This window comes from Triticum aestivum, chromosome 3D (genome assembly GCF_018294505.1).
Source record: "Triticum aestivum cultivar Chinese Spring chromosome 3D, IWGSC CS RefSeq v2.1, whole genome shotgun sequence".
NCBI classification, from domain to species: Eukaryota; Viridiplantae; Streptophyta; class Magnoliopsida; order Poales; family Poaceae; genus Triticum; species Triticum aestivum.
Window position 1 is genome coordinate 573,631,521 of NC_057802.1, and position 10,675 is coordinate 573,642,195.

The 10,675-nt window shown below is 45.4% G+C and overlaps 1 protein-coding gene across 1 annotated transcript; it reads left to right on the top strand.

Annotated features, from left to right (window-relative positions):
* The first annotated feature begins 1,203 nt into the window (after positions 1-1,203).
* LOC123080591 (RNA-binding protein BRN1) lies at positions 1,204-7,327 on the top strand. The gene is made up of 9 exons (XM_044503528.1): positions 1,204-1,632; positions 2,427-2,509; positions 4,412-4,463; positions 4,578-4,703; positions 4,810-4,892; positions 5,377-5,559; positions 5,999-6,338; positions 6,694-6,837; positions 6,924-7,327. Exons 1-9 carry the CDS (start codon positions 1,413-1,415, stop codon positions 7,052-7,054), a joined length of 1,362 nt encoding a protein of 453 aa, XP_044359463.1. The 5' UTR covers positions 1,204-1,412; the 3' UTR covers positions 7,055-7,327.
* Positions 7,328-10,675: the final 3,348 nt, after the last annotated feature.

Consider the following 10,675-nt stretch of genomic DNA (forward strand, 5'->3'; position numbering starts at 1 on the left):
TTTATGTGTATGTCCTCGCTTTAACCTTATCAAGGGAGTGTAGCAACATTTTAGGCTTACAAAATTTTCAAAGCAGCAGGGGTGGATTAACAAGACTGTTACCGCAAAAGTCATCACATTAAAAGCAATATGATATATTTATTTATCTACCAAATCAAACATCATGGCGACGCCTTCTTTTTTGGTGCGTTTTGGACCGAAGCTTCGACGACTTTCCAGCCGCTAGATACAAGATTTGTCCGGCTTACGCGGCGCATGGCCAGCTCATTCCAGATATAGAAGACACGGGGATCCCACCTCGGGGTCATGCCTGTAATTTTCTATGACCGAATTTCAGGCTTACAATCTTGGGCGACGAAAAATTCAAAACGGCCGGGGATTAACGACAATGTCGCAATAAAAACCAGCACATATAAACAATCCAACATATGTATTCCTCTGCCACACTAGCGTCGTCATGGCGATGCCTTCCTCTTTGGGGTGTTTCGGGCCGTAACCTTGTTGACTTCCTGACTGCTAGATACAAGGTTTGGCCGATCTCAGCACCAAAGAGGCACGCCATCGGCTCGTGAAAGCCCATGTGACCAAGGATCCCCAACCGAGGATTGTGAAAATTTAAAAAACAGCACGGGATTAACGACAATGTTGCAATAAAAACCGTCACACCAAACCAATCCAACATACGTATTCCTCTACCGCACCTGCTGTCATAGCGACGCCTTCCCCTCTGGGGCGTTCCGGAAACGTAACCTCGACGACTTCCTGACCGCTAGATACAAGGCTCGGCCGGCCTCAGCATCACCAGAGCGGCGCGCCACCGGCTTGTTCGTCAAAGCGCACGTGACCAAGGACCCCCAAGGTCCTCATAATTTTTCTGTTTTTTCAGGGGTACACCATAGTTTCTAGATCTATTTTAGTGCAGAGCCCGGTGTTTTCCTCACACGCAAATAAAAAGGAAATGAAAAGAAAACATATTTCCCAACAAATTTTGGAATGGAAGAAGGAAAGAGGAGGAGGCTGCAAGAAAACCGTTGTATAGCAAAACAAAAGAGATCACAAGGACAGCGGCCTCCTCCCCACAGAAACCCAACTGCTCTCTCCCTCTCCCCACTCGCATCAATATCATACTCACACTGGCGCTGGCTACAACTGCAACAACTCCTACACACATCTGAGAGACTACGTGCATATCCATTGCCATTGCCAATTATTAATTGCTCCGGACGCCAACTCCTCCCTCCATCACCTCCACCACCACCTCCACCACCACCCCCGGCCCCCGCCCCCAAAAAACAAACCAACAAAATACACTTCTTGCTAGCCCCGGCGGAGCGGCGACGCCATTTGAGCCAGCCGGTCCGAGCGAGCAGAGCGGCGGCAGCGGAGGGGCAGTTGCTCCCGGCGGGCGGCCAATGGCCGAGGACGGCGAGAAGGCGGCGGCGGCTGCTGCGGTGGGAGGTGTTGCGGTTGCAGGGGGAGAGGCGGAGGAGCGGGAGGAGCAGAGCGTGAAGCTGTTCGTGGGGCAGGTGCCCAAGCACATGACGGAGGCGGAGCTCGCCGCCATGTTCAAGGAGGTGGCCCTCGTCGACGAGGTCACCGTCATCAAGGACAAGGCCACCAAGGCCTCCCGAGGTGCGTGCGCCGCGGATCCGCCCGCCCGCCCGGATCTGGCGCCCCGGCCGCCGCAATGCCGCCGGGGTGGAATTCAGGCTCTCTTTCCCGCTCCCCGCTGTTCCCTCGCGCCAAAAGTTTTCGAATCTTTTCTCGGGGCGGTTCCTCCTCCGTCCCGTGATTTGCGGCGGCTCCCCGGCGCAATGCCTGCCGCCGGAGGGACGGAGGTCCTCGAATTTGTGGTGTTTTGGGGTCCGCTCTGCTGCGCTCCAGGGAGATCTCGCGCCGAACCGTCCGGGCGCTGCGGTTTCGAGCTCTAATCTGAGCTCTGCCGTGCCAGAGTCGCCTTTAGCTTGCTAGATTTGCTCCAATGCCGCCGGCAATTTTGCCGTTTAATTTTTTTTCTTCGGAAGTTCTGTTTTTTCCTTTCTTTTTTTAGGAGGGACTTTCTTTGGGGGCTTGATACTGTTTGGATTGGAAGCAATGCAGCTACAAATGGGCCTCATTTGCTTAATATTTTGGGGGTATTTTTGTAGATTGGAGCTATGTTTTCAAGCTCCAAATTAAGTGCGATACACCAGAAGTAGTTTTTGTCCTGCTACACGTGGTTAGTGGAGCGGATGCCCAAAGTTTAGGAACCTTCCCATGCTTTTCAGGGAAGTTGTTTGCTGGTAGTGGTACCCCAGACGTTGACAAGCCAGATTTGCGCTTGTTTCTTCAGCTTTGCGGCACTGCAGCCTGATACAGTAGTGTTTCTCCGTTGCTTGATGCTTTATTTACATCCTTCTTCCTCTTAATCGGACCTTTTGATGCAGGGTGCTGCTTCCTCATATGCCCCTCCAGGGACGAGGCCGACAAGGCGGTGAATGCGTATCACAACAAGCACACGCTCCCGGGGGTATGTGAGCATTCCTATCTTTGCCTTATCAGTGTGCTTTTACGCCATCCGCCGAGGTGGAATTGTTACAAATTCAGTACGATTCATTAGCTCTTTCCGGGTGGCAAATCATGATGTGGTTCATGAGTGTTCCATGATTTGGCTGGCAGGGACGCACTGGGAGCTGTCTTCAGCTGTCTGTGTACTCTAAAATGTTTGTGGGGCATTCTGAGAAAAATTAAATATAGTCACTTTATGGGTATTCTGAAATGTAGAACTGTTTGCATTGAACATCTGTGGGTTCCATCAGATTTTATGAGGATAACCGTTTTTAGTCTGCCGATGGGCCGCGCAAACTATTTTAGGACTTGAACAGTTGAAACCTGAAATTCATGTTTTCAGAATTGATGGTGCCATTGGCTGTCAGGCTTTATTATTTCTGATGTAGTCATAATTGGTGGTTCCCTGTGAAATTCATGCCCTTCCCAGGGTTGCTTTATTTCTCTTAACTCCAGTGCTTTTCCTTTTTCTTACGTTGCACGACTTCGGTATGCATGCTAGAACATTCTTGCTAGACAATGCAACACAAATAATCATACTTGTAACCTTCATGGATCTTAACTCTTGAGGACAGTAGAGTAACAGTGGAGGAGGTTTCCTTCCATTGCTAATTAGCCAACTGTAACCTGTGGGATGGTGATGAATTGTAATCTGTGGGATGTTGATGCAGTGTGATAGTTCGTTAAAGTTGTAGTTACAAGTTGTTTATTTTGATAAGTAAGCATAATCAGGATCAGGTATTAAGAGAAAAAAACATGTGTACCTTCTGTCAGCTTGGGAATTGTCAAAACATTTGGGCCAACCGGAGAAAAGATCTAGTATTTGATTAGAGGAGAAATAAGGTTACAGTTAATCTTTGGCAAGAGCCAGACTGCTGGTCTTACCACATGATGGTGTAAATAGTGGGTGTGTCATGTCTGACAGCAAGTAATTTTAACCATGGTAAATTTTGAGTTGTGGCTGCCAACCAGACAGTGGACTATGCTTGTCCCTGAGTGACACACCTAACAAAAGTTTGCTCAACAATTTAGCCACTACGCTTGCCCTTTTGTCATGAACTGATTGTAGCTTCAGTTTTGTGTCACACCTACCTGAGGTCCCGCCAAACCTAACTCCCTAGTGTGGATAGTTGTGACCTGGCTCCTATCAAACACAGCCAAAATGTTTATGTAGATGAAACAGTTGGTTCTGTTGGACTAAATGCAAAATCTCATGAAAGTGCATGCTTTGCCCTCAAGTAGCTTGAGTTGCAACTAAAGTTCCTTTTGGTCGATGTCTTGCATGCTTTGGCCCAAAAAGATTTGCAGATAATGTACATTTGTTATGGTGGGCCAGACTTCCTTTCTTCAGAATCATAAGGATCTTCATCATTGCACTAGACCTAATTTGCAGTCGATGGTCTTTCATTCTTGAGATGTTTTCATGAAATAAGCACATAAAGTGAGATTGAGACACTGAGTATCTAATCACCCACTGAGATGGGTATTATTGAAACATGATGTAATGTTGCATAATTGTCTAATCAAAGGAAAAAGTTCACCAGATGTGATACAACGCATACCATGATGGCATAATGGTATGCGTTTGTTATTGCTGTCCTGGCAATTAAGGACTCATATTATAATGTGGACAAAAGTAGAAATGCTTCAGTTCATGGTAGTTGGTAATCACTGAATTGTGGAGCCAGTCAGACACATGCACGTGGCTAGTATTTTGTTTTAGTGTTATTGCTACTCTTTTGATGCCTTGTTTGGGTATTGTTGACAGGCTTTCTCTTCAAGACTCCCAAAAGTACAGTTTTTGTAGGCCTGTTGCTGCTTCCCTTGACTCGCTGATGACATTTTCTTTCTCTGTGTAATACAGGCGGCAAGTCCTTTGCAAGTAAAATATGCTGATGGAGAGTTGGAGAGGCTGGGTATGGTCATAATTTGCAGTCGTTTAGTACAGAATCTTTGCTCAAGATATTTTGTCCCTATTTTCTGTTGACATTGAACAGGACATTCACATCTGCGTTTGCTATGACTTTCAGAACACAAGCTTTTCATTGGAATGCTTCCAAAAAATGTAGCAGATACTGAATTGACTGATTTGTTTTCCAAATACGGAAATATCAAGGATTTGCAAATTTTGAGAGGTTCACAGCAAACAAGTAAAGGTAAGTTATTGCCGAGAAGTTACTTTCCTGTTAATAGAAGCATAAACATCGCTCGACGCTGAAATGTCTATAATGTATATTTGTTAATGAACTTTGGTTAGTGCAGCTGGATGCGCCTTCATTAAATATGAAATGAAGGAGCAAGCAGTGGCAGCTATTGAGGATCTAAATGGGAAGCACAAGATAGAGGTTTGCTAACATGAATTAGGACAGCAAGGGAACTTTTACTTATTATTGCATTTATGCTGGTTAACATTGTGTATAGTATATATATATCATGATTCTCAATGAACTATGCACTTTTTTTTCCGGACGTTACAAACAACAAACCGTTCAGTCACTCGTCCTGGCAGTTATAAACAATATTATCACTATTAGGTTTTGAAATCAGTTGTTTCCAGATTCATGGTGCATACAATTGGTGCCCAGCTTTTACTTTTCCTGAATATTTCAGATAGTTTGTTATATGTTTTGGTATCTAACTATAATGCATAACTTGACCTGAATGATCACTTGATGGTTGCCATTGCTAGTATATTCCACATATGACAGACTTATTGCCTTTTTAGCCTACTCTTACCTTGTAGTTGCATTATTAATCATTTGGATATCTTCTCAAATCAGATTGTTAGTGCTTTGTATATAATTTCTTATGTTCTGATCCATTTGTTAGGGTTCTAGTGTGCCACTGGTTGTCAAATGGGCTGATACAGAAAAGGAAAGGCAGGCCCGGAAAGCACAGAAAGCTCAACTGCAATCACCTAATATGCCGAATGGACGCCCAATGCCACAATCTTCAGTATTTGGAGCTTTACAGATGGGATATATGCCTCAGTATAATGGATTTAGTTACCAGGTGAGTTGTGCTGTTCTCTAAACCTTGTTTGCACTACACACTACCATATCACAGGAAACTTCATATAACACCTTAAATGTTCTGGCCCTATTTTGTTTTCAGTATAGTGTTCTTTATAAATTTGTTGTCCAGAATATGCCATTTGCTATATTATTTGCATCCCAAATGTAATTTCTCACAACTTATGTATCTGTTGGGGCCCTGATTGTTTTGTAGCTGCAAACAGAACAGGTGTTTTTTATCTATGCATTAGAAAAAGAATATTCATTCAAACTGTCATAATTTGTCAGATTTACTCCTGAAAAAGCTACTGACACTTTAAATACCCAAGTATTATATGTGGACCTTTTCAAGAGGTTGAAATATGTGTCTTGACTAATCTACATTTTTGACATGCACTGATCTGATATGCAATACAACTGAATTTATTTGTGCGCAGCCTCCAGGGACATATGGACTTATGCAGTACCCTTTATCTCCTATGCAAAATCAAGGCCCCTTTCAGAATATGGGTCAGCCTGTTAATCAAGGGAACGCGATACGAGGAGTCAACCCTGAACTGTCCCCCAACTCAGGTCCTAGATCATTTAACCCAATGCACTTAGGCAGCCCGTATCCAGCAGTACCTGGTATGCAGTACCCTGGATCCTACCCCGGTGGTCCGATGAACAATCGTCCTTTTGGGAATCCTCACAATCCCCTTAAAGTTCCAAGTGCAAATGTCAATTCTATCGCATATAGTCCCCGTAGCAATGGCGGTGGCCAAACACAAACAGAAGGTTAGCCACATTCTATTCTTATCTTTACTTATTGTGCAAGGGGAAATACCATACTCTTCTGATAGTAGCCGTGCCCATTAGTTAGCATGAATTTCCTGCAAATGCCTTGTGCATTGGCAATGAACACAAAAATGAACAACTTTACATTTGGTAGCAACATGCATATAAGGCTATCCAAAGTTGTACTCTAGAATCCAGCGTCAATATTTAACACTGGTTGGCAACTCTGATAGTCGGTGTACTGATTAATTCTACCAACTACAGTAATCAATATCGTATTATGCAAAACCCTTTTGACATGGTTTTCTATTATCATGTCTGTTGCATTGTAGTAAAACCTATGTACATGTTTCAGGACCTCCTGGAGCCAATCTATTTATCTACCATATCCCACAAGAATTTGGTGACCAGGAACTGTCCGATGCCTTCCAGAGGTTCGGTAGAGTAATAAGTGCCAAGGTGTTTGTTGACAAAGCAACTGGTTCCAGCAAATGCTTCGGTAATAAAATCTCTCACTAGCAGACACACTCTTGTGCATCGTTCACATGATCTCTCTTAATCTGTTTATTATAACCTTTGGTGCAGGTTTTGTAAGCTATGACAACCCTGTGTCCGCGCAGTCGGCCATCGCCATGATGAACGGTTTCCAGCTAGGTGGCAAGAAACTCAAAGTACAACTCAAGAGAGACAACAACAAGCACAGTAAACCTTTTTGACAAAAATCATCTTTGATGACCATGCGGTCTTGTTCCCGGTACATATTTGTCAGATAGATGACCATGACGCTGATTGTTTCCCCACTTGGCCCTGCGCGCCGCGCCGCGCCGCCCAGGGAATCTGCCGGGGAGCGCCATGTATCTTCTAAGTTCAGTTGACAATCTTAAGAAAATTTGTTGCATTGTGTAATTTTATTATCCCAGCTTAGCGTTAGCGGCAGACCCCCTGTATACATCAGAAGTCAGATTCATTCAATTATCTACTTCATCTCATGGCAAATGGCTCTGAACTTTCTTGGTCTGTTTTTCCAAGTCATTTGCTACCATCTCCGTGGAAACATGATTTTGGCAATGTCTTCTTTAGAAGGTTGGCATTGCAATTATTCAGATGCCAGTGCTACCGGTTCAGATTTGCAGACTTTTAAGTCAGGTGACTTAGAGCATCTCCAGCCGCGCCCCCTCAGGCGACTTTTTTGGCGCCGGCGTCAAAAAAACGGCCCAGTCGCGCCCCCAGGACGACGAAAAGCGTCGGTTCGGCCCTTTTTTCCGCCCGGTGGCCGCAGCCCGAACCCGGCGCGCCGGGGGGCGCTTGGGGGCTCCGGCGCAAGGGAAAAGCGCGGCTGGCCCACGCCGTCAGGTGAAAAGTTAAGATTTTCTTCCCCGACTCGCCTCCCACCCCCCGCGCTCTCGGCCGCCACTAGGTATATCCCGGCGCCGCCCAGCCGCCCTTCACCGGTAGATAGCCATTCCCCGCCAAAAAAATAGCAGAGATTTGCCGCGGCAGCCCCTCCGACACCAGCTGGGCGTTTCCGGCCGCGGAGGGGCAGTTTAGCGGCGGGTGCACGCCCACCGCGCGCAAGGTGTTCGGCGATTTGCCTGCCTCGGCGATGGACTTGGATGACGAGGAAGTGCTCGCCGCGCTGCTGGAGGAGGAAGCCGAGGCCGACGTCCAGGAAGAAGAGCATCTCATGGTGCTCGCCGCCCCTCGCCCAGCTGCTGGCGAGCAATGAAAAGCCGCGGCGAGGTGGCTCGGCGCCGGAGCGGGTGAAAGCAAAGAACCGGCATCGTCTCGAAGGCTACTGCATGCTCTACTCCGACTACTTCGCCGATGCTCCACTTCACGGCGACAGAACATTTCGGCGCCGTTATCGGATGAGCAGAAAGCTTTTCCTCAGGATTGTGAATTCCATCCTGGAGTTCGACAACTACTTCAAATGCAAGATGGATTGCACCGGCAAACTTGGATTCACCTCCATCCAGAAATGCACGATAGCGATGAGGATGCTTGCATACGGAGCTCCCGGTGACTCACAGGACGACTATGGGCGCATGGCCGAGTCCACCAGCATAGAGTGTTTCTACAAGTTCTGTCGGGCAGTGGTGGCAGTGTTTGGACCGCAATACTTGAGAACACCCAATGCGGAAGACATTGCTCGGATCCTAGCACAGAATGCAGCAAGAGGATTTCCTGTGCCTGGAGGCAAGAACGCCTGGTTTGCGAAGATTCAGAAGGCTTGCAGGAAGGATGTCGAGCGGGCATTTGGTGTGCTCCAATCTCGATTTGCTGTTGTCCGGTACCCCGCTCAGACCTGGTCGAAAGATCAAATGTGGGAGATCATGACCTGCTGTGTCATCTTGCACAACATGATCATTGAGAGCGAGTAGGAAGAGCCAGTGTTTGACACTGAACCATACCACAGGTAGGGTCCTCTTGCCCAAGTTGATCACCAGCTACCGTCAACCTGGACTGCCTACCTCAGTATGCGTCAGGAGATCCGAGACCCACAGGTGCATCATCAACTGCAGCAAGATCTGATAGAGCACCTATGGAGGCTCAAGGGCGACACCGGGCGCGACGTGTGATGAAATATGAGTTTTTATTTGTTGAACTATATAATTTGTATTGAACTATTTGTTGTTGAACTATTTTGTTGAAGTATTTGAAATTTCTGTGATGAAATATGTGATAAAAAAATATTTATGTTGATAATTGAACGCCGAGCCACGCCGAATATGGGTCTATTCTCGCCCATGTGGGTCTTTTTCGCCGAAATGGGGCTTCAAAAGTGGGCCAAAATCGGCGACTGGGGGCGAGCTGGGGGCGACGACTGGGCGCAAAACCACCCCAGCGCCGAACGAATCGCCGGCTCGCCCCCAGGGGGCGATTTTTATGCGTCCTGGTAGGGCCAACGGCTGGAGATGCTCTTAGGAGTGACTAACATGAGGGCCTAAGTCACCCATCGAAATGATTTGTTCGGCGCCTTAAGCGTCCGAACAGGTAGTTGGCGCCCACGCGCCGCACCTCATAGGCCGGCCCACCACGCGCAGTAGAAGGAAAAATGTCTTGTGTAGTCTGAAGTTTTGGTTTTAACTAATCTGAAGTTTTGGTTTGTTTCATCGAAATGATTTGTTCAACGCCTTAAGCGTCCGAACAGGTAGCTGGCGCCCACACGCCGCACCTCATAGGCTGGCCCACCACGCGCAGTAGAAGGAAAAATGTTTCGCGAAAAAAACCACGCAAAAATGGCAGGCAGAGGGACTCGAACTCGTGCCACAATACAAGAAAAGTTTTCTTAACCACTACAGTCGTTTAGCACCACTCGGCTACTAGGGTCGCGAAATGTTTAAGAACCAATGTATCGGCTCTATTTATTAGATTTGTGAATTATTTAAAAACAATTTGGCAAAGTTGAATTTTTTATTAAAGAGTTCATCAAATTTTGAAAAAAAGTTTACGAATTTCAAAAAGACAGTTCATTGATGTTTCAAAAAAGTTCATCGATTTGAAAGAAAAAGATCATCGATTTGAAAAAAGTTTACCAAATTTGGAAAAAGTTCATCCATCTTTTTCAAAAAAGTTCATTGGATTTGAAAAAAGTTCATCCATTCTGCGAAAAGGTCATCGAATCTAAAAAAGTTCATCGAATTAAAAAAACATCAAATTTGAGGAAAGTTCATCGAGTTTGAAACAAAGTTCATCAAATCTGAAAAAAGTTCATCAAATTTAAAAAAAATTTCGTTGGTTCCAAACAAAAGTTCATCAAATATGAAAAAGTTCATAGAATTTCAAAAAAATTTCATCGATCTTGAAGAAAAGTTCATCAATTTTAAACAAAAAAAAATCACCAATTTGAAGAAAAATCTTCACGCATTTAGCAGAAAGGTCAAAAATCACGAATTTGAGAAAAGTTCACGATTTAGAAGAAAAGTTAGCGGATTTTCGAAAAGAAAAGAAAAGGAAAAGAAAGAGAAAGAGAAAAAAAATAAGAAAAACCGGCCAAAACAAATAAGAAAAAAAACCAAAAGAGAGAAACCACTGCGTTTTTAACTAAGAATAAAGCCATGCCTAAAATCATCACTAGTCCTATTGTAGTCTGTTGGTTGCCTCTATCTGTACGTTACCTAGAGATCTCGATTTTGAAACTTGTTGGGCGCATCTTTTTTGAACTTTAATAGAATAGAGAAAAAAAGGTGAAGTGGGCTGGCCCAAGGCAGAGAGGAGGGTGTGCGCCGGTTAGCGGATTTGCCAAAATCAAAACTTGTTGGTCGCATCTTTTTTGAACTATAATAAAAAGGTGAAGCGGGCTGGCCTAAGGCGGAGAGGAGGGTGTGCGCCGGCTG

What these genes read in the sequence shown, in the direction of transcription:
- LOC123080591 (XM_044503528.1), top strand. Translation starts at nt 1,413, where the DNA reads ATGGCCGAGGACGGCGAGAAGGCGGCGGCGGCTGCTGCGGTGGGAGGT. An exon ending in ATAATGGATTTAGTTACCAG is followed by an intron (nt 5,560 to 5,998) that starts GTGAGTTGTGCT and finishes ATTTGTGCGCAG; the next exon opens with CCTCCAGGGACATATGGACT. An exon ending in TGGCCAAACACAAACAGAAG is followed by an intron (nt 6,339 to 6,693) that starts GTTAGCCACATT and finishes TACATGTTTCAG; the next exon opens with GACCTCCTGGAGCCAATCTA.